The following is a 25511-nucleotide window of genomic DNA, read 5'->3' as shown; positions in this document are numbered from 1 at the left end:
TATTATATAACAACAAATATGGTTACATTTGGTAGCACAAATATTAATTTAAAGGAAAAAGTGAATTACATATTTGAATTTAACGAAAGTAAACAATAATATAATTAAACCGGACGAATCCTGAACTTACTATATTACTTGATATTCCCACATACAAAACTAAAGTCATAAGGTTTGCAGCGGGGGCACGTTATTACTAATAGGTGGGAGCATGTATAAGGGAAAATAGAGACAGCAATTTATTTATAAAAATGTAAAGCGAAATTAAATTTTTTAATTTTCATATATTTCTTTTAATAGTTCGACACACACTGACTGCTGCACTTGCCCTCATTCAGTTTGATAAAGGGGGGAAGCAAATAAATATGTAGTTGAATGTACAGGCTGCTATAAAGGACGAGAAAACACTAATTATATTATATAAATTTAAAGCACAGAAGTCAAACAAAACTGCAAAATGTCCAAGGGAATGGTTACATAGATGGTGGCTAAGGCCAAATTACTGCCAGACATCATAATACAGCAACTTCACGCTAAATAAAATCTGCAGATTAAGAAGAAATCAAAAAAAAAGATTAAAAATTGTTTATAAAGAAAAAGAGATAATGAATAAATGAAAAGAATATTTTGAGGAGCTTCTCAACTTTAATCTCTTCATTTTATATCTAGACCCACCATGTCAAGATGTATGAGAATTATAAGGCTAGAAGCCCTGATTTTCTTCCAATAGAAGTTTTAAATCACTAATAGATGAAGGAACTTTACAATAAACAACTGAAATTGAAGAGATTCCTTAAATATCTATCTTCAAAAATAAGGGGGGACTCATATAATTGTCTAAATTGCATGAGCGCAAAACTAATGTCACATTGTCTAAAACCTACGAAAGAATTATCGAGTCACAAAATACTTTCTCGATCTAAAGAAATCTATCGTTAGAATTCCAAGAAAGCTTAACTAGGGGATTTGCAATACAAAAAGACACCAGAAATATATATAAGAATTATATAGGAAATGTATAAAAACCAAACGATAATGATCCAAGGCACAAATAGCATATCATAAGGAGGTTTCCTAAGGGAGTTCATAGAAAGTAGGCTCTCATACTGTTCTTATGTTATTGAAGTCTATCTCTGAATCAACCCCCTGAAATATGATATTTGCAGATGATATTATAACATTTGCTGAAATAAATAATGAAATAAAAAAGTTGAATGAATATCTTAGGTAAGCCTTGACTTAAAGTCAACAAAAAACTTATTATATGGTAATTGGTGGAGATGGAATGGATAACATAGACATGTATTGACCGTTGGAAGATGAGAATATTTCAGTCCTCCTTTTCAAAGCAGTGAGACATTGAAAAAGAAAAAAATATTATCAAGGATAATTACATTTTACGTCAATCCAGCGTTCAATTGAATTTATTTTGTTAATGCGTAAAAAGATTTTATTCACTATTGACTATTGGGGAAAAAATTATAAATTGAATTATGAGCCATAAACCCCAAAAAATTCATTGTACAATTTTTTAAGATACAAAATATTTTTAATAAAATATTATAACTTATACTAGTTTTATTAAGAGTAGATTTTTAAAACTTTATAATCTAATCACATAATATTAACTTAGAGACCAACAGATCTGACAGAGTTAAATTAGGCCCAAACCTTGAAATTAATTACTTGAGAGCCGTAGTTACGTGGTGACATTGTAAATTAAAAAACTAATCTAAATTATTAAATTCTAACAAAAAATGATATAATCATATAAAAATAGCTGAGTTATGTTTTTTTAATGAAAAATGTCTTAATGGTTAGAGGAAATGTCAAACACGTATTAAGTTACATATGAATATTCGAATTAAATTTTATATTTTAAGTGTTAAAGTACATCTTTTCACAAAATTTTTATTATTTTTTTTGACTTAATGATTTTAAAAAATTCAAATTTGGGACCGAGTATCCGAATATTTTTTTGTGCATCTTGAAAGCATGAAATAAAATGTACGTGGCAGAGCATATTAAGAGCACTACGCAGAATAGGACGAGATATGTTACTAAAAAAATTTTGAGATGAAATTGAAATTAGATGTTAAATGTATATTTTAAAATAGATTCTAATCCATTATTTCGTATAAATTTTAATAAATATCTAACAGTGGAGACAAATAGTATAATTTATTTTAAAAAAGGGTTAGACAAAAGTCCATCCTAGATTTAAAACTTCCAAAATCGGTATGAAGTTACAGTTGGAAAGTAAAAATACTAAAAAAATTCAACGAAGTCAACTTAAGTTATGCAATGTGAGCGATAAAGTCAGGAGGATTCTAACATTAAGTTTTTAGTGTTAAAAGTTTTTAGTAGTAAAATATAGTTAAGACCTTTTGATTCACTCCATCAATGTTTTTTACTCCTCAAAGAAAATTAAATTACAAAAAATTAATCAGTTTCAGGGTAAGAGATAAAATATTTTGATAGTCAAAAAGAATTAAAATGAGTGTTGGTAAATGGTTGGTTATCGACTTAGTCTCAACTCATAAGTATTTTTAATCAAAAAATCAACATAAACGTGAGCATACTCCGAGATTTGGCATATATAGATGCCAGAAAGGTTTGGCCCAAATTTTTTGGCTAAAATCTTAATTTAGCGTTTAAAAAGAAACTAGATTAAGGGGGGTTTTATATAACCTGATATAACAAAAGAATTGGGTTTCTGTAGTGGTGATAGTCATTTTCGCCGATATAATAAATTTTTGATGAAAAGGCAGCATATTTGGTAAGAAAAAAAATATTTGAAATGTGGTAGAATATGGAAGCATTAAGCAGATGATCTCAAGATGACGTGGAAGAGTCTATACCCACCTTGCCCTTTATGGGAAGGGGAAATGTCTACCCTTTCCAAGTTCCACTTCTTCTTCAAAAAGAAATTAGTACGCTTGGGGAAATATTCATATAAAAAACTGAAATCATAACTTTTATGATTATATAAAAAAGAAACTCAGTTGAATCCCACCAAAGCAAAAATATAATATTGTCAAAAAATATATATTAAACTTGACTATATTTGACTGGTGAAAGTTAGACCAGTCAAATTGCAAAAACTAATTTCTGAAAAAGATTTTCATTCAATAGTGACAAGCATTTCTATTAACCAGGGTGCCTTAATATTTTTATTTTATAATCCCACCCCCCCCCCCCCCACAAAAAAAATAAATATCGCAAGCAATACCCCAAATAACATGCTTATGATTACAATTTGAATCTTTAAAAAACATCGGATTTATTATATAAAAATTGCTTCATTATTATATAAATTGATTTCTTTAAAAGAAATTATATAAATATATTAATTTGTGCCAAATTTTACAAAATTCATATATAAAAACAAAATGGCTGGTTATCAAACATAAATTTTAAAAAAATATATATAAAGTATAAAAAATTCATTTAAAAAAAATATATATAGAAATCACATTTGAATTTTTAAATAATATTCTGTGATGAATTTGCTAAGTTTACATGTTGAAGAATAGATTAAATATCAATCTCATGGAATATATTACATGTAATTTTAAAATATATATATATTAAATTATAATGATTTTTCCATAAATTTTTTTTAAATACAAAATTTCATATTAAACTATAGGTGGTCATTAGAAATTAAAAAAAAACTGAATTGATTTGAGAATAACTTAATAAATTCATTAAGTATACTTAAATTATCAAATAAAAATAAAAAATAATATTTAGTAGAAAAATGGCGGAAATTTGTGACAAATGTAATAAAAATCAGCTTATTTTGCAGGACAAATGATTTAATAACATTATTTTTACATAATTTCCAAATTGGTGTATATTAATCGAATAAAAAAATTCATAAAAAGAAAATGCGATGAAAATTTTATATTATAATGATATTATACCCTAGATTTGAATAAATTCTTTACATTACAATGTAGGTATTATATGAATGTTAAAAGATTATGTTATAATGTTTCCAAGAGGATGCATTTTTAGGAGGAAAGTTTTTAAAACTTTAAAACTTTCATAATTTTTTGGCATTAAGAGTTTAGTTCTTCTAAATATATTATATTTAGGACAAGACTTATAATATAATAGATGAAAGAATTAATTGATAATTCATCTTTTTTTCAAAAAAAATGACAATATAACTTTGATTTAAATGCTAACACCAACTATATATATAATATATTAAAAGCTACAATAAAATGACAGAATGCATATATTAAACCAATTCGATTCTGGAGGTTATTCCGATTTTTAGTTTACTTAATTACGTAATTAGTAAATAAATAAATTCCAAATAATCGGCTTTAAAAATAAAGGCTTTTGGAAGAAATAAAAAGTGTAATAATTTACAATGAATTAACCGGTTAAAAAAAAATAAAAAATTTGAAAAGAAAGAAGAAATAATCTAATTATTTAAAGTTACACTGGATTGCCATTATGAAATTTATTTTTCTTGCAAGTTTCTTCATAGTCAAAACGAGCTTTTTCTCTTTCCGATGAATAATAATATTTACCATCCGAGCTTTATATCAAAAAAAATATTCTGTTAATTTATACTGATAAAAAAAAATAAACTTATATATAAAGAAAGGCTATATATAAATATTTAACGTTAAAATAATTATAAACATAGACATATTAAAATGAAGGTGAATAATAAAATTATCTTAAAGCTTAAGAAAAATATAATTTGGGGTTATGTAGGGTAAAAATCAAACACCTCATAACCCCACTTCTTTCAATTTCGATAAAATTTGTAGGCACGTATTATATTCCTAGTTAGATTAAAAACGAATCTTTAGCTCGTTAACGATTATATTATTTAAAATGGGGATTTATGGTACAAAAATTGAGCTTTTCTATTCTTTGTCGCTGCTAAATAATTAGTTATAATCAATTAAGAACTAAATCAATTTGAATATTAAATTTCATAGTTATAACTAAGTCAATAATTGATAATTAGGGGAAAAACAAAAAATAAATTATTTTTATACAGTCGTTTTATATCATTTAATCTACAAAATATAGGAGTTACAATCCTACTTCTCGTTTATTATTTTTCTAATAATTTCTTAGATAATTAACGCGGTTGCTTAATTTTTTTCTAAAATTATAGTAAATAATGTATTAAAATGTATAGATGGCGCTATATATATAGAATATATTGATCTTAGAACCAAGAAAGTGTTGTTTATCCTTAGCTATGATTCCGCGGGGTGAGCCTAATTCCATTTCGAATAGATGAGACTTGGTTTGAAGGTTAAATTTGTATATTTTATATAAATCAAAATTTTAATGACCTAGCTCAAATATATCGAAGGTTATGTATGGGCCTTCAAAGTTCGATGAGAGCCTTTTCCTCTTTTAACGAATCTTATAATATACAAAATATTTTTGGTTCAAAGTAATAAATTATATATCATTTTGTAGCCCTTAAAATTTTCCTTAAGAAAATGCAAAAATTATTTTAAAAAATATTTTCAGTGTCGTCGTATTTCCGGTAAAACAAAAAAAAATTTGTTTATTACTAAAATATATATATTTAAATAAAAAATATTAATGAAGAAAATAAGGATTATTTAGTTTTTATAATTTTAGAAATAAATGACAATTATAGAGGGAGTTATTTTTAAAGTTAATATAATATATCTTATAAATATAATATGCATTTTTAATTATAAATAACTATAAATATTTCTATAAATTTATTATATATACTAGAAATTTGTAAAAAATACATATTGTTGTACCCCAATAAAAGGAAAATATATTATAATTATCTTTATAGAGCGTCTTCTATAACTGATATTTTTATTCCTAAAATTATAAAAACTAAATAAAATTTAAATTCTTTCCTCCACTAATATTTTTTTACTTAAATATTTAAATATAATGATATTTGATCAATTTAATCGTTTCAAAAGCCCTTTATAACTGATTTTTCTTTTCCATAAAAACAATTAAATAAAATTTAAATTTTTATTTTCTCCATTAATATTTTTACTTAAATATATAAATATATTGATAATAAACACGTTTCATCATTTTAAATGGTGCACTTTTCAAAATAATTTATTTTTGTTTTACCAGAAATACAAAGACATTGAAGATATTTATAAAATAATATTTGCATTTGGAGATAAGGGCTACAAAATTATATATAATTTGTTAGACCAAAAATATTTTAAGTATTTAAGATTCGTTAAAAGAGGAAAAGACTCTCATCGAACTTTGTAGGCCCATCACTCGGGAAATATTTGAGCTAGGGCATTAAAATTTACATTTGTATAAAGTATATAATATATATAACCTCTATGCCAAGTTTCATTCATTTTAAAAATGGTCGTTCAAATTTGATCGATTTTTCTTGGAATTACCCAATAACTGGTAGGTGGAAAATAGAAAAAATGATCATCTAATTTACAGGAGGAGAAATTTCCAAATCGCAAGACTTTAAATCATTTTTAAATATTCATTGACTTATAAAAAATTAGCACCTTTTTTCGTTAAGTTCACTGCTCTGACTGAGAGTATTGATTCCATTTTTATTGCGTTGCCCGTTAGCTATGTTTTTGTTATTTGTTATATGACATGTTTTTTCTAAGTACAGGGTCAGCAAAGCCCCGATAGTAAATATTACAGAGGCCCAAGCCAGGCCGTAAGACCAGCTCATCTCGAATCTGCGAAAGTTTATATTTTCATAATCATTGTGCTGTGGATTTTCAAATTTAAGCGATTTTTGTAGCGATTGGGAAAATTTGTGGGTTGTTTTGATGTAAAGAATGGAACGACGAAGTTGTATGGGGAATATAGCCAAGCCCAAGGATGCGGTTATTGCTAGAATATTAAAGAAAGACGATTGATAAAATAATTTATTCAAAATGTAAAATAAGTTGTATTTTTTGGTATTTTTTTATACGTTGTTTGCTTCTAGCAAAAATTATTTTTATTAAATTCTGTTTTTAAATTAATATAGAAGTTTTTGATATATTACTTAAGATAAAACAAATTTAAATATATTGAGCATGTTTGTTAAATCGATCAGGCTTCGTGGACCTCTTTCAAATGGAATGAAACTTGTCATGATGATTCAATATGTTGTGAGGACCTGTGTAACTTAATTTTTTAAGCTCTAATTCAATTAGTTCCTGAAATATAGCGAATCAATGATACAAAATGGATCCCTTCCTAATCCGAAAAAACCGATAAAAATAAAGATTACTTAAAAAATATAAATGATAGAGACCTATATTTGGTATCATTAAGCCCATGAATTCCTTTCTTAAAAATAACTTAATTCTCAGGTTTTCATCTTCGTAAAAGGTAAAGGTTGATATTAATATGTACTTGAGCTTAAAATTTTCTAAAAAATGATATATATATTTATTTAATCTATATAAATTTATATTGAAAAAAAATTAATAACTATTGTTTTTTTCGTTATTTAATATTTTCTAATTATTTTTCTATAAAAAAAGTCATAATAAATAGCGATGGGCTAAAAAAAATTAATATTTTATTAAAAAATATAATAAAAATATATACTTTTAAAAAACAACATTTATTTAATTTTAAAATAAAATATCATTATTTAGACATTGATTTCCATTTTATTGTGATTTTTAAAACGTTTGTGGATGTAAGCATGTGCCCTATTGTTAAGGGATTTACAATTCCATAAAAAACTTTTTCAACTTTTTCTTTATTAATTCATTACCTTTGTGAAGTTCCAAAAATCAAACATTGGAAGGTAACGAGTTCATTTTTTGATAAAATAAATTTGAGCATTTTTCTATGAAGGGGTTATAGTTTATGATATGATATGAGATAATAAAATTTTTTTTGAATTAAAATTTTATATAAACTATTTTTTTAAGTTTTCTCGAAATAAAATCATAAAATATGCAAATTTTAACAGCTTATAAAATTAAACAAAACAAGTTTAAAAAATGTTTGTTTGTATTTTTAAAAGGAAAAAGATATGGCGAGACAAGACACATCCTTTTCTAATTTATAAATTAAAACAAAAGAATTATCCAACGCTAAAATTGATATTTCAAAAATTAAACATTGGTGATTAATGGGGTACAAAACTTTGAATAATAAAAATAGATATATAGTTCGCTCTACCTGAAGAGGGGGAGGAGGCCTTTTTATCTCTGTCAATAACAATAAATTGTATATCCCCAAACCAGCAACTGGGAATACCTGCACGCTCACATCCTTAGACGTTTTAAAAATCACAAAATGGATATCATACTAAATTTTAATTATATTTAATTAAAATTTTTAAAAAATTATCTAGACATTTGAACACATCATCTATATAATTTAATTACTCCTTTTTTATCAAAAATTAGAAAAAGTTAAATAACTAAAAAAACAATGGTCCCAACCTAATTTTTTTCAATATAAATTTATATTGATTTAATAAACATATATTCAATTTTTAGAAAATTATAAGCTCAAGTACATATTAAAAAGTTAACCTTCACCTTCGCCGGAATTAAGTCCTCTATAATGAGTAACTATATCAACGTGTTAAATTTTCATGGAAATCTTGTTAATTACAAATAAAATGAAACAAGAATATAATTATTAAGAAGCGTATGGCTATATTTAATTAATTAGAGTTTAAATCATCTTTATCATTTTCTAGAACCGCAACGTTTATTTCATAGATTAGGCCGTGTTAATTCTTGTATTATTTCATAACAGTGGTCTGTTTAGGCTATTATGAATTACCACGTCTTTGAATAATTTGTACCGACAAAAATATTTAAATAACAAATTTATTTAATGTGCAAACTTAAAACAAATCAGAATAGGTTGTGATAGCTCAAGGTTGAATAACCTTGGTTAAACATAAAAGTTTCCAAAATAATCCGACTTAAAGCTGGAAATAATCATAGATAAAAGCTTTAATCGGAGTACTGGGCCCCGCAACATTTCTAACCGAATTCGCCCAGGTTAGATTATTTTAAACGATATCCAAACAGGGTCCTACTAATTTTTCAGAAAGTTTAGTTTAAGACTAAAGCGCATGCTCGCTTCAGAACCTTGGTTTAAATTTTATCTAACGAATATGGTGGGTTAATAATATTAATCGATTAAAAATGTTTATATAATATACCGGCTATAAAAAGTGTTGTTATGGTGGCGTTCGTACACAGTGTAGGGTTAAGGGTAATCATGGTTAGCGTAAAAAATGCAATAGAAAAAATAAGGAATAGCATGGAACAGGATATAAGCATCAAAACCACCAGTCGCCAAGCTATAAAAAAAGGAATTAAAATGAATTTTTTTATAGTTACTAGTACAACCCGTTTATAAAACTCTTCGACGGACTAGAAATTATTCCTGAGAATTACTTAAACTCTTCTCGGTTCATTTTTTAAATAATATAAAGTGAGCTTGTCTAATTCGGGCATTTATCTAACTTAAAGATACGTGTAGGGGAGGAGGTTTTCAATATTATTTTTTACCTAATAAAAAAAGGGACAAATAATCTCAGTACTAGTGCTTTAAAACAAGATTATTTTATAAAAACATTTTTGTCAAAGAAATAAGCCAATGGCTAAAATTCAATCCTAAATTGATTTAATTAACGTGAATAGCGAGAGAAGAAAAAATTTATAGACTATTTCCTTTTCTTTTGTGGAATGTAAAATTTATTTATTAGTTATAAAAAAAATTAATTTTCCACAAGTTACAACAACATTTGACGAATGGTTGAGAAAATTTAATGTGTATTTTTTTTGATTTAGAGGGGGGAAATATAATACATAAATTTTTTCAATTATTATTTATAAGAATCTTTTTATGAAAAAAAATTTTTCGTTAAAAATAAAATTTAAGATTCAAAACTTGATAAAAATTTTTTTAATATTGACTCATTCATGAAAAAGAAGCATTAAATTAGCGTTATTCATCTTTATCATATAGTTAGGACATTCAAAAAGAATTGAAATAAATTGGCATTTGAGCTAGTAATCTGCATCGGACCTAATTTTTCAATCTCGGCCCGATCCTGAACAAAAATTTATTAGTCCCGAAAAGCCTGACCCGAAATAAAAATTATTCGTCCGCCCGGTCCGAATTTATTTAAACATAGAAAATTTAATTTTTTATTATTGTAAAAAAAATATTCTACAAATAAAAAATATTAGCGCCTTGTTTCTTGCAAGAATTTTAAATTTAATCAATTTATTGACATGTAATGATATCATATTTAAAAATTTAAACCAGACCCGGCCCGACCCAAAATTTTTTAAAATATATTAGGCCCGACCTAGCCCGAACTGAAATTATTAGATCCCGGCCTTGGGTAGTGATTTGCAAATCTCTAGTTTGAGCTAACTGCGAGTCAACATAAAGTCCGGCTCAGGCCTAGAAATTATATATATAAAAAGGTCATACCTGGCTCAGGCTTTAAAAAAACGGGCCTGGCTTGGACCAAAAAGGAATTTACAGGGCTCTAATTGGGGAAGATTCGTTGAATATAAAGTATAATTGGAAAATCTAATAATTAAGAATAACAAGAATGTATGTTTCTTATGACTAGACTGATTAATCGATTTTTTTTCTCGGCTATTGGATTCTTAAATTATTTCCTATCGAATATAAATAATGAGAGTTTTGAGAAAGTAATTACTAAACCGTAATACATCAATCATAAATATATGGTCAGGGTAAAGTAAATATCCTAATGTTTGACTAACTTGGAATTGCTAAACTCTGTCCGTTATTGAATATTATATGACAGCCTGGATTTCTCATGTAAAAGGTTTTATCGACGTAAGCAGGGTATTCGAACGATCCTTCCGGGTGGATGGCGGACGTTAATTCATTCGTCAATATATCCGTTGAGAAAGTTTTATCGAAATCGAATTTGGTCACACATATTTTCCAGAGGCCACTTTTAAACCCGTGAGATTCGACCCAGGAAGACGAAAGGAGACTAGCCAATAGGGTTATTATAGCCATGGTGATACATATTAGCACTTTAAACTTATTTATAAATTTATGAAGTGAAAATTATATAATATGCAAAAAAAAAGGTTTAAAATTATGATTTACTGTTAGGTTCAGCTAATTATATTCAACCTACAGGTGTGTACATAGGAAAATAAGTCTGCATTGAGGCGTTAGTTAAACTTATGTCTTCTTCAAGCTTATACTATACTAACGAGCTTAATAAAAAGGATGAGGTGATAGTTTTCGGCTAAAATAATGTTTGACTATTTTTTAGCCGGCAAATAGAACAAGTACAGAAATTACCAAAAAAAAGTAATTATATATTATTTTAAATTTCATAATTTTTTTTGCTAATATTTTTGAAAATGATCTTTTTTGGCTAATAATTTCAAAATGATCTTTTTTTAGCTAACAATTTCTACATTACTTTTTTAGCCAGCAATTTTTCTTTTTTTAAAAAATTCAAAATTTTCAGGGGCCTTTCCAAATTTTTCAGAAGGTTTAAGCCTCCATGCACCTTTCCCTCTAGTGACTTTACTGAAGTGTTGTTAAACGAATTCATAAGCCAGAAAAATATTGCCTAAGTCTCGAGATTTCGATAATATATGTCTAGACCTTTGTTCCTTCTATGAGCAAAATCTTCAGGCTTGAGTAATATTTTTCTGGATGAAATATTGAGCTAGCTTTTTTACTACTGAATAAGGATAAATTAATAACGTGGACCATTAGTTAAGAGATGATAATGACGAAATATCAAGAATGATGATAATGTGGATCAATAATAATAAAATATCATATAATGCGAATATGATACTGATTACGTATTGAATGATAAATACATATAATCCCAATCACAGTTAGGATAATCGACGTCAACATACAATATTTATCCTACGGGATACACGATATCGACCTACCACTAACAATGAAAGCAATAAAAACTATTTAAACATTAAAAAAAATATATAAGAAAAACAAAAAATAAATCAACCGATCGTAGGTTCACATTATATTAATAATTTCAAAATATTATACTATTCTGCCAGCAACGGAACTAATAAATAGCCACTATATAATACTTTATCCTTCTACACTATTCTGGCAAGCTACATAGAGGTACCGTCCTCTATAATAAAACGGGTCAGACATCATGTATGGGATATATATACATATATTAGTGAAAAATGTATGATCCAACTCCTTCGTGGGTCTGATAATAAAAATACATATTTTAGTGGAATTTTATTTAATTCAATATTGCTTAAAATTTATCTAAAATTTCCCCTTTACTTTACACTAGAAAAAGTAATTAAAATTATTTTGAAGAATATTTTTTCGAAAAAATATTTATATCCATCCTACCCAACCCAGTGATTACTAGTGATAAAATAAAATGTAGCATTAATATAATATATAAATTTTAAGAAATTTCGAATTAATTAAAATCGGAACTGATTAGCTATTGGGCATTTGGTTTCAAATTTGCAATTTTTGGGTTCTTTGATAAATTTTCTTTAAAGATGTTATTTGTTTTTAAACATTAATCGATACAATATTATTCATCTCAATTAATATTTTGACCTCATTCGCATATAATAATTTTTTTTGACCTTATTCAGCATTTAATAATTTTTTAAATAAAATTTCCAAAAATATTTATACAATTTTATAGTTTTGGGGTTAATAAAAAACAATATTGAGGATGAATAAGATGGTAAATATTGATTTTAAACTTCATTATGAGATTATATAAATTTTGCAGTGCATGATTTAATAGGATTAATTGGTAAATTAACAGAACAATTCAATCGATAGAATTTGAAAAAAAAATATGCTCAAAAAAATAGGCTAAATTATTATTGATTAAGAAATATTTAAGTTCAAACTTATAAAAGAAAAGATGTAATCAATCAAACTTAAAATTTTAATATCATGTGAAACTTTGAAACGAGTGTTAAAAATCAACTAACAATAAAAGGGGATAAATATAATAAAGTTTTATTTTAATTTAATAGATATTGATATTAAATATGAACAAGTAATTAATTAACTAGATTAATCATTGTGTTGGAATAAAAATAAAAAAATGTGTTAGACATTTATTAATTTTTAAATTTTTCTCAAATAAGTAAATATTTATTAATTTTTTAAATTTTTCTAAAATAATAAAAAAAAAATGTTTAATATAGAATCTTTATTATCCAATAGTAATATTAATTTTTCCAATTTAAATGAAATCTCCCAATCTTCGTCGAAATTCAAAGACCAAAAAGAATACACAAATATTGGAATAAAGAAAAAATATAGTTACTAAAATGTTATCAATGCCAGAAAGAGAACAGATGAAAATTAAAGACATTGCAAAATACGTCGAAATGTCTAGAGCATTAGCTCATAAATTTAGACGGGACACAATCCCAGATATAAATGGAGAACCTTTAAAAGAATATAATATTCAAAAAGGAGGAAGTAAAAAAAAGATACTTCCACAATTGAAAGACTCATCATAAATTTATTGATGAATAATAATACTCTTACTATCCAGCAGATACAGTGAAACGAGTGTTAAAAATCAATTAACAGGAAAAGGGGATAAATATATAATAAAATTTTATTTTAATTTAGTAATACATATTGAAATTAAATATGGACAAGCAATTAATTAACAAGATTAATCGTTTTTAAATTAATAAAAAGAAATTATGTTGTAAATATAAATTTCTAATAAAAAATGGAAATTTTTTTTGATCTTCTTTGAGAATGTTCAAGTAAGATTTTTGTTTAAATTTTATCTAAAATTCTAAATTATTTTTCGTAAAAAGTCTTTTTGATATTTGAAAATATTTTTGAATTTCTTAAATGTAATCTATTTTGAAATTTTGCACCAATTTATTTCGATAAAAATATGATAATACTATAAATTTTTATAATAACTTCGATAAAATAATTAATACATAATAAATATAATTATAATTTATCAAAATATTCTTTTGTTCCACGAATTTGATGATGGTACCTATTTAGAAATTAAAAGAGTTAATATTATAATTATTAATACAAATCAATTAAAAGGATTACCTAATTAATCAGTTGCCCGCGATAACCCAACTCCAAATAGTTTTGCATGTGATTGTAAAAGTTAGTAAAATCATAAGGAATAAATTAGTGTAAGAGCTGAATAATATTCCCAATAATTTCATCTCTTGAATTAGGGCGGGGGTTTATTGCTCGATAATTATTTTTCAAGACTCCAAAAAAATTTTCGATGGGATTTAGCTGAGGTGAATATGGTGGTAGATATTCAATCCTATCTTTATATGCATCGATAAGATGGCTTCTATGGATAGATGCATTATCCATTACAATAATTGCATCTGGTGGTAAGACCCTGATAAGCTCTGTCATAAAATCAAGGAATAACAACCCATTATAAGCTCCTTCGATTATTTTATGATGGATTACCCCTCCAATTCCAATTGTACAAAGTATGTTTACATTTTTACCCTTAGAGGATGGAATTTTTATTACTGGACGGACATTGTATGGTGCCCAGGTGTAGATTGGTACAACGTGCAAGTTTATTCCAGTTTCATCTAAAAAATATAATTTTTCTCTTGGGGTATTTAAGATCTTTACACAATAGATTTGACGAATATTGATTGCCCCAGGAGTATTTCTTCTATCAGGCTCCTTGCCAGCTCTTTTTTTCGACCAGCCTATATTTTTTATATATTTGCTAATTGTTGTTTTTGTTCTTGGACTACCAGGAGGTAAATTTTCTATTATCTGCTGGATAGTAAGAATATTATTATCCATCATTAAATTTATGATGAGTCTTTCAATTATGGAAGTATCTTTTTTTTACTTCCTCTTTTTTGAATATTATATTCTTTTAAAGGTTCTCCATTTATATCTTGAAATGTGTCCCGTCTAAATTTATGAACTGATGATGTAGACATTTCGAAGTATTTTGCAATGTCTTAAATTTTCATCTGTTCTCTTTCTGGCATTGATAACATTTTAGTAACTATATCTATTTTTTCTTTATTCCAATATTTGTGTATTCTTTTTGGTCTTTGAATTCTCGACGAAGATTGGGAGTTTTCATTTAAATTGAAAAATTAATATTACTATTGGATAATAAAGATTCTATATTAAACATTTTTTTTTATTATTTAAAAAAAATTTAAAAAATTAATAAATATTTTTTTACTTATTTAAGAAAAATATTTAAAAAATTAATAAGTATTTTTTTACTTATTTAAGAAAAATTTTAAAAATTAATAAAAGTCTAACACATTTTTTTATTTTTAATTAAATTTCCAACACAACGATTAATCTTGTTAATTAATTACTTGTCCATATTTATTTCAATATGTATTAAATTAAAATAAAACTTTATTATATTTGTCCCCTTTTATTGTTAGTTGATTTTTAACACTCGTTTCACTATAATAGAAAATTTACCTCCTGATAGTCCAAGAACGAAAACAACAATTAGCAAATATATAAAAAATATAGGTTGGTGGAAAAAAGAGCTGGCAAGGAGCCTGATAGAAGAAATACTCCTGGGGCAATCAATATTCGTCAAATCTATTGTGTAAAGATCTTAAATACCCCAAGAGAAAAATTATATTTCTTAGATGAAACTGGAATAAACTTGCAAGTTGTACCAATCTCGCCTGGGCACCATACAATGTCCGTCCAGTAATAAAAATTCCATTTTCTAAGGGTAAAAATGTAAGCATACTTTGTACAATTGGAATTGGAGGGGTAATCCATTATAAAATAATCGAAGGAGCTTATAATGGGTTGTTATTCCGTGATTTTATGACAGAGCTTATCAGTGTCTTACCACCAGATGCAATTATTGTAATGGATAATGCATCTATCCATAAAAGCCATCTTATCGATGCATATAAAGATAGAATTGAATATCTACCACCGTATTCACCTCAGCTAAATCCCATCGAAAGTTTTTTTGGAGTCTTGGAAAATAAATATCGAGCAATAAACCCCCGCCCTAATTCAAGAGATGAAATTATTGGGAATATTATTCAGCTCTTACATGGATTTATTCCTTATGATTTTACTAACTTTTACAATCACATACAAAACTATTTGGAGTTGGGTTATCGCGGGCAACTGATTTAGGTAATCCTTTTAATTGATATGTATTAATAATTATAATATTAACTCTTTAATTTCTAAAAAGGTACCATCATCGAATTCGTGGAACAAAAGAATATTTTGATAAATTATAATTATATTTTTTATGTATTAATTTATCGAATTATAAAAATTCATAGTATTATCATATTTTTATCGAAATATATGGGTGCAAAATTTCAAAATAGACATTAAAGAAATTCTAAAATATTTTCAAATATCAAAAAGACTTTTTACAAAAAATGATTTAGAATTTTCGATAAAATTTATTCAAAAATCTTACTTGAAAATTCTCAAAGAAGATCAAAAAAAAATTTCCATTTTATTACAAATTTATATTTACAACATAATTTCTTTTTATTAATTTAAAAACGATTAATCTTGTTAATTAATTGCTTCTCCATATTTAATTTCAATATGTATTAAATTAAAATAAAACTTTAATTATATTTATCCCCTTTTATTGTTAGTTGATTTTTAACACTCGTTTCACTGTAATATCTGGGGCCTAATAAGGTAAAGATAATTTTTAAATAATAAAAAAGTATAGAATAAACTAAATTATCTAAAATGGCCAAATTTTAAAAATCATGCGCGCCCATAAAATACATTCTCTTTTAACCAATAAATTAGGGTCGAGGTAAAATATAGGTCCAGCGGCTCATAGTCCGATCTTTCCGTTTTTACCTGATTGACATCACAATTATAAAAATCAGAAAATTTAATTAAAAAATTAGAAAAGTTTTTTAAAAAAAAAATCAGGTGAGAAATATATTAGATCAATTTTCTTATAATAGTTTGTAATAGAATAAAATAGATAAACATTAAAAAAAATTTTAATGTATAACATTTAAAATAAGAGTAAAATAAATATTTTAAGTTTGAGATCTCTCGATAAGCTTTTTGCTGGACTGCAGAAAACGGGCTGGGTCTAGATAAAAAAAAATTGCCACTGAGACATGGCAGGATTAGCATAAAAATGTTGATTTTACCAATCGCTACTGGATAGGGCAAGAATATGAGCCCACTTTGAAGGTAGGAAAAAATTAGACCTCTGCAGTTTTCTGAATTTTTTAAAATACATCTCTTTTTAATAAAGCCCTCAATCTTCGACCAAGCCCTGATTTTGGAGACGGGGCAAAAAATTAATGTATTATAAAGCCTAAAAAATTATTTTATATTATACTTATAAAAAATTTATATTTTATCATTAAAAGAAGGATTGGTATGAATATTGTAAAATATGTTGAATATAATTAGTCAATTGGATATTTTACAATATGTTTGAAAATTAATTGGTAAAACTAATGAGACTGTGCTGAAACAAGGTTTACTGAAGATTTGTTCTTAGACACCCAATCATAGAAAAACTTAATAATGAATCAAACTATTGAAATTATCCACATTCTTATTGCAAAACTTTGAATACAAATTTTTTAAGCTAATTCAGCTACAATCAGTACTTTTGATAAATATGCCTTACCTTGTAACTTTACCCTAAATATTTTTATAAATATATGTAGTTAGATAGTCCTTTTATCTAATGGATAATAATAATTGTGTTCAATTTTTAAAAAAAAATTTATAAATTACATTCAAACAGCTTTTAATTAATTTTAGCCTAGAATAGCTTCTTTCAATACTATAGTAATTGGCATAGTTAGATTTTATAGAGCTACATATATATTTGGGAATATAGACTTAAGTTTTATGTAGCTTATATTATAATTTTATTGGGTGGTCACTGTAGGTATTAACAGGTTTTAGATTTTAATTGATACAAGTGGTCAATTAAAATGATATTAAACCTTCATAAATAAAACATTTTTTTGCCTAAATTAATAAATTTATAAAAGAGAAAGCTAGAAGAGAAGAAAAAAAGATCAAAAAATTTTTTTGATTGGTTATCGGTTTTGGTACAGGTATCTATTTTAAACAGGTGATATCAATGCATCTCTACCTTAGGCCATCATTTTATAAATTTTAATTCTTAAACAGGATCTATCATCTCATCTCTATGGCCTTGCATTTTTTAATCTGGAATATTCAATGTTACCCATGTCACATATTCTAATTGTTTCCTGATTTAATGTTCTTATAGAATATTGAATAATAATATTTTCTAAAGGTTCTTCTTTGACCCATTCTTTAGATGTTATATAAGCAAAGAGAAAAGGTCAGAATAACTTTTAGATTCTCTAAAAATAATTTTTACCCTCTTTATAAAATTAATAAGAAAATCAAATCAAACTATCACCCCAAAAGCTGTCAATAGAGTATATGGGTAATTCCATGACAAATCGACCAGCGATTTGGCCGACCATCTCAAAAATGAATGAAACTTGGCATGTTAGTTATTTATGTTGTAAATGTTAATAAAATCAAAATTTTAGAGTACTAGCTCAACCAGATCCAAAGATATACGCCTTCAAAGTCGAAAATCGCGAAGTGCATGATTTCATTAAATCTTGTTATTTTAAAAAATACTTAAGATAGAGTTACAATTTATATATCATTTTATAGCCTTTAAAATTTTACGTTGAAAAATATTTTAAAAAAATTATAAGTGTTTTCTTATTTCCGGTAAAAATAAAAAATTAACATTGTTAGGAAGGGATTTTTTTGGGGTGTTAATATTCACTAAAAATGTTTATCACCCTTATATTAAATGATTTAATAAAAAATCTCGATAGCCATTTTTGTTTTTTTAATTTTATTTTATTATTTTTATAAATAAAAAAATGTAATATAGAGGGCGTTATATTAATTTTTTTATAATATATAATTTTTAAAAAAATATGAATATTATTGTGATTAAAATTAAAAAATCAATTGAGTATAACCAAGAATGATGTCCGGGGGCGATATGTAAGTAGGCAGCCCATACAGATATGGTTTTATTAGGACGTTATATTGTAAAATAAACATATTTTAAAATTTTAGCGCAAACAATATAAAAATAAATACCTCTTGTTTTAATCTTATCCCATTTTGTGCTTATTAATAGAATTTCTTGAGACGATAATTTGTAGGTATGTCCTGTTACTGTAATATTGTTATTATTTGATTAATGGGTAACCATATCTTTTCCTCAATTGTGGGGTAAAAAAAAAGGATGGTGATGGTCCATGGGGATATAAAAAGGAAATATATATCTCCTCAGTAATTTCATTCTTTTTTAGTACTGTGGCTAACCACCAAAAATCGTCATAATCACATGTTACGAATCTTTTAATATTGGCAAAAGACAAATTATCTGCAAAATATCGGCATTTGAGATATTGTTAATTTGAAAGTCCTCTGCATGTGAATATATTTTTGATTTAAGCTTACTTAAACTCAAAGGAAATACAGCATGTATTTCCCGAGTTCCTGGAATGGGACGAGCTAAATTGAATCTTTCTCATTTTAATTTCTTGTAAATTGTATTGTTCGTTTTATATATATATAATTTAGTGATGGCATGTTTTGTTTTGCAAACTGATATAAATCAACTGGCATTAAAATGTGTGCAGAATTGATGCGCTGAAGGCTTGAACGTGCTGCTAATCTTTTTAATGTTCCGCCAAGGCCGTCACATGGACTTTTTCCATGAGATGTAGTTGAAAAATGCCATTCACCTGTTACACCAAAATCTGATTCATGATAACACAGATTTATAAAAAAAATTATGTTTTTATATTGTGCAGCTGATCCGTCAGAGCAGTAATATATTTTGTTTGGCTTTTTGCTGAATTGATTGGTCAAACATTTTATCATTTTAGTCTGGTATAAATGTACTGCAATAACATCATATTGAAGTGACTCTGATATTACCATATAATTAAGGTTTTCTATATTGCCATTATTATAATATGCTATCATAGGATGGATAGTGGCTTGATTACAGTGGAATCCTTGAACAGTGTCTTGGATTATAAATGCACAATTTTCAGATAAATCACAAATTTTCATAAATTCATTTGGTTGTAAAAAATGTTTAAGTTTTGAAATATATGATTGATTGGTAGCGATGATAAGAATAAAAAAATAAAAAAGCTAATAAAATTGTTATTTTCAAATAATAACGATAGTAGATCCACAACAATGAAGATATAACTACAAATTATGGCTTATGCTATTAATAAGCACAAAATTATAATAGTTTGATTGAATATAAAATTTTAAAATATGTTTATTTTACAATATAGCGTCAATAAAATAATATCTGTATGGGCTGCCTGCTTACATATCGCCCCAGGACATCATTCTTGGTTATACTCAATTTATTTTTTAATTTTAATCACAATATTATTCATATTTTTATTAAAAATTATATATTATAAAAAAAATTAAGATAACGCCATCTATATTACATTTTTTTATTTATAAAAATTTAAATAAAATTAAAAAACAAAAATGGCTATCGAGATTTATTAAATCATTTAATATAAGGGTGATAAACATTTTTAGTGAATATTAACACCCCGAAAAAATCCCTTCCTAACAATGTTAATTTTTTTATTTACATGGAAATAATAAAACACTTGAAACTTTTTAATTTTTTTTAAATATTTTCCAACGTAAAATTTTAAGGGCTATAAAATGATATATAATTTGTAACTCTATCTTAAGTATTTTTTTAAATAGCAAGATTTAAATGCACTTCGTGATTCTCGACTTTGAAGGCATATATCTTTGGATCTGGTTGAGCTAACAATCTAACATTTTGATTTTATTAACATTTACAACATAATAACTAACAGGCCAAGTTTCATTCATTTTTGAGATGGTTGGCCGAAATCTCGTATTTTTGGTCAATTTGACATGGAATCACCCATATAGAACATTTCCTCATTAGCACCCCCTGGAACATGCCTTGAATATATGCAGATAAAAATCTAAAAGTATAGAGTAGATATACAAAAGATAAATATACTCAAAACTTTTAATATTCCATTTATTGCAAGCAGAGTCCTGCAGTGGGATTAAAAAATTATAAAGGCAAGGTTGATTTCCAAAAAAATTAAAATTGAATTATATCAGTTAATCTATTGAAAATCATATAATAAATCATTTACTACTTATTATTTGATTTTATTTAAAATAAAATTTTTTAAATTCAAATCATGGTTAAAAATTATAGTTTTTAACTATGTTTAAAAATTAATAATATTAAACATATCTAAATATATAATATAAAAACTAATAAAAAAACAAAGGATAAAATAGATATACATTGCTGGGAAGATTTAATTCAAACATCCATATTTTTTAATTCATTTATAAATAAAAATATTAAACTTGTAAAAATTGATAAGATATTTAAATAATTAAATCTACAAAACACTGTAATAATATAAAAAATTTATGGATTCATATCTCTATTTAGAATATAATCTGACTATTGTTTAAATAAATATCTAGATTTAATTTCCAATTTAAATCAAATTCATATTTATTTCCACAGCCTGAAAATTTGTTATTGGATTAAAATTTTAAAAATGATTTAGCTTGTCAAGCCATAGAATAAAAAATTTAAAAAAAATAATAATGGCTAATAGGACATGGAATGATAATCATCCAATATATAAGAACTGACAATTTGTTAATATATTGAATTGGTTACTCTCGGCGTTCACAAATATACTCTATATTAGATTTAATTTCCAATTTAAATCAAATTCATATTTATTTCCACAGCCTGAAAATTTGTTATTGGATTAAAATTTTAAAAATGATTTAGCTTGTCAAGCCATAGAATAAAAAATTTAAAAAAAATAATAATGGCTAATAGGACATGGAATGATAATCATCCAATATATAAGAACTGACAATTTGTTAATATATTGAATTGGTTGCTCTCGGCGTTCACAAATATACTCTATATTTACTATTTACTAATATGTTTTATATATTATGTAATTTTTAATATTATAAATTAAATTTCTCGATTTCTTTTTAATATAAATTGTATAAATTGCAGCTTACATTATAGCATTTGTCTATAATAATCCCTTCAAACTTCATGCGTGAAAAATGTTGAATATTATATTATGACAAAATACCAATTATAAAATGGTAGACAATGTGACTGATAATATCTCAAGAAATCTGCTACAAAAAATTTTTAATTAGATAAAATATATTTAAAGTTAAACAAATAACTAGGCTAAATGTTTGGAAAGATAAGGGTTACGGTTTATTAAAGGTTTGTAAATTATGGGTTAGGGTTAGAACATATTAAAAATTGTTTTTAATAACTTGTTAACACTAACAGGTCATGTGATTATAAATAATTTCCTTGAATTATACGTTAATTGTGACTAAATCTATGCAATATACACTTAAAATATTAGAGCGATGCATTGATAAATAATGAAATTATTTGTAGTTAGTAACATTTTAAAATTATCTGGACTTTCGTCTTGTTATAATAATCTTGGACGCCTGTTAAGAAAATAAAGGTTCGTCCACAGTCGTGAGAGTGACTGATTAGCATACCTAAACAAATTTAATTTATATTTATTGCAACAATATGGCGGTAATTACAGTTAAAAGTGTCCATCAACATATCTCCTCAAGAGAATGATCAATTATAAAATGATTGTAATTATTTATGTATTATATTTATGTATTAGCATTATAGTTATTATTAAATTATTTTTTATTGAATAAAATTATTTCAATTAAATTTGTTTACTTGATTTTATCTCATTTTTTATTTAAGATATGTAAGAATTAAAGCAAAAAAAAGCTTTTGTGAAAGATAATAACATTTTTTCCTTTACAATACCCTAATATTTATTTCCATTAATTTTAACTACTTTTGTCATTTTACCTCCATTAAATTTACTGAAATATAATTTTACAAATATATTATCACTTTTTAAATTCTAATTTATTATTAAAGCCAAATTTTAAAATATTTTGCCTAAAAAACTGGAAACAATAAGATTAATATAAAAGAATTTAAATTTATTAAGTGTTTTGTTTTCATTCACATGATATTTGATATAAAATCCTGTGCCTATTCAAATCTTATGAATTCTAATATTATAAATGTAAATGTATTAACAGACCATGCTGGAATGAAAGTTTATTAATGCTTTGTTAACATAAGATTTTATTTGAACTAATTTTATTATACATGCATTACAATTATTATAAAGTAATGTAAGATTTAATAAAAATATTTTGATAAGAATTTGGCTAGACTCTGGAGTAAATAATTCTTTTTCCACTATATTCTCTAGCTTTCTTAGTGAATCTTGATCCCTTAGATGTTCATGAGCATATTCAAGAAAAGTATAATAACCATTAAGAGCCTGATTTTTGTAATTAAATGATCAGATATCTCTAGGTTCCCTTCGTCATTCTCGGAGCTTTCATAACCTTCTATAAAAAATAAGATTAATTAAAATTTTAAGTAATTAAACCTTCCAACTCTAATCTTATCTAATTACAAATATCCTGATCATCTAAAATTCCATGGCAGCTAGCATCATCATCGTGTAACGCATATTCTTCAAATATGGGATCAAATTCATCTTCTTCATTGTCAGTTAATGCTATATCATCCTCCGATTTCCAATCAAATGGCATAGACTTATCAAAAAATTTAGCTTCAATAAAACAATTTATGATTGTTATACTTGTCACCTCACCCCATGCAAATTTTATAAGATAGAGGCTAACATAAAATGTAAATCTTTTATAAAAAGATGTGGTGTCATTTCTTTCCATCAATGTTATCATTTTTCTCATGATACCCTTTCTATAATGACATTTAAAGGATCTAATTGCACCCATGTCCAAAGGTTGAATTAATGATGTTGTATTTGCTGTTAAAAAAATTAATTTTATATTGTTAAATGTTAATTTTGTTTTGTGACAAGATGCATTGTCACAAAACAATAAATTTTCTTCTTTAATGAGGAATCCCATTCTTTAAGAATATCTTCAAAAGTTGAAGTTGTCATCCAGCTGCTTTTATTGGAGTAGTTTTTACTGGTAATTTTTTATTTTTAAAGCACCTAGGGTTTTTAAATTTCCCTACAACATATAACTTTTTATCAGATCCATCCCCATTTATGATAAATAGAACTGTGGCCTTTTCCTTGTCTGGTTTGAAGCCCAGTGGTTGAGTTCCACTAAATTCCATTGTACCCTTTGGTAATACTCGGTAGTATAGTCCTGTCTCATCACAATTGTAAATATTACTCCTTTGATAATCTTTAATCAGAGATGGGAGTTTATTTCTGCTCCATTCATTTGCATTAATAATATCTGCACTCCCCTTTTCATTGCAAACATTATGAAAATTTATATTCTGTCTTTTCCTAAATCTCTGCAACCAGCTGCTAGTAGGAATGCCTATAATTTATATATATATATTATAAAAACTTATAATAACCTTCATTGAATGTTTGGCTAAAAAACATAGCTTTTTCTAACATCACTGGCCCATTTAGATTGCAATTTTTACTTCGCATTTGGGTAAACCAAACCAATAAAGCTGCTTCTGTCGGTAACAACTCATTCTAACTCTTTTAGTTGTAGGAGGTTTATTCCTTAGAAATTGTGAGCATATATTTTCTTTATTCGCTATTAAACGGTAGATTGTCGAGACGTGGCAATTGTAATTTGATGCTAAATGTGTTTTTGATGTAGTGTTTAATTTATCAATTATTTCTTTTTTATGCTTCAGGGTTAATGTTTGGAATGATTTTTTTACCATTTTTATATTAATTTCTGGCGTGGTAATGAATGAATGGAAAAAGGTTAAATAAAAAAAATGATGAATAATTTTTTTCGATAAATTTTTTTTATTTTTTCATTTATCCGATTAAATTAACGTTATTGTTATATAAATGGGACCTGAAAAGTTTTGCAATTATCCGATATTTCGCAATTAACCGATTCGCAAATATAAATGTAATTTAACATTATACCATAGTAATTATTATCAAAATCGCGGGGTTTTTTCGCATTTAAAAGTTTTTGCACTTAAGCGATATGCAATTAAACGGTTTTGACTGTATATCTTTATATTTATAATTTATTTCAAAGTTACATTTTAAGAACTAAAGACTATACATTATTTAAAAAAATCAATAAATTATGTTAAAAAGTGTGGGGGGGGGGGGATTACGAAAGTCAAAATTGAGTTCCTAAAAATGAATAGTAATTATATTTAAATATTTCTATTTCTTGTCTTATTAAATTGTTAAGGTTGGCAGGGAGTTAGACAAGATTTAACAAATTTTTTATTTAATAAATATATATACATAATATTTTACACTAAAAATACAATAAATTTATTCTTTATAAATAAAAAAACTATTAAA

At 25.6% G+C, this 25511-nt stretch overlaps 1 protein-coding gene across 2 annotated transcripts; it reads right to left on the bottom strand.

Moving 5' to 3' along the window:
* Nucleotides 1-3342: 3342 nt before the first annotated feature.
* LOC135926320 (uncharacterized) lies at nt 3343-22222 on the bottom strand. Of its 2 annotated transcripts, XM_065462152.1 has the most exons (5): nt 22153-22222; nt 10758-11046; nt 9170-9310; nt 6534-6873; nt 3352-4558 (listed from the first exon to the last, which is right to left on the bottom strand). In XM_065462152.1, exons 1-5 carry the CDS (start codon nt 22189-22191, stop codon nt 4456-4458), a joined length of 912 nt encoding a protein of 303 aa, XP_065318224.1. In that variant the 5' UTR covers nt 22192-22222; the 3' UTR covers nt 3352-4455. The 2 variants fall into 2 exon arrangements, with proteins under 2 accessions (XP_065318225.1, XP_065318224.1); XM_065462153.1 differs by lacking the exon at nt 9170-9310 and having other exon boundaries at nt 3343-4558.
* Nucleotides 22223-25511: the final 3289 nt, after the last annotated feature.

Source organism: Gordionus sp. m RMFG-2023, chromosome 3 (assembly GCF_954871325.1).
Source record: "Gordionus sp. m RMFG-2023 chromosome 3, tfGorSpeb1-WG-v2, whole genome shotgun sequence".
Classification (NCBI taxonomy): domain Eukaryota; kingdom Metazoa; phylum Nematomorpha; class Gordioida; order Chordodea; family Parachordodidae; genus Gordionus; species Gordionus sp. m RMFG-2023.
The sequence above is the reverse complement of the archived record's forward strand: the minus strand, read 5'-3'. Positions and strand labels throughout refer to the sequence as shown.

What these genes read in the sequence shown, in the direction of transcription:
- LOC135926320 (XM_065462152.1), bottom strand. Translation starts at nt 22,191, where the DNA reads ATGAAGTTTGAAGGGATTATTATAGACAAATGCTATAAT. An exon ending in TTATAGACAAATGCTATAAT is followed by an intron (nt 11,047 to 22,152) that starts GTAAGCTGCAAT and finishes TTTATAAATAAG; the next exon opens with TTTAAAGTGCTAATATGTAT. An exon ending in ACAGAGTTTAGCAATTCCAA is followed by an intron (nt 9,311 to 10,757) that starts GTTAGTCAAACA and finishes CTTTTTTTATAG; the next exon opens with CTTGGCGACTGGTGGTTTTG.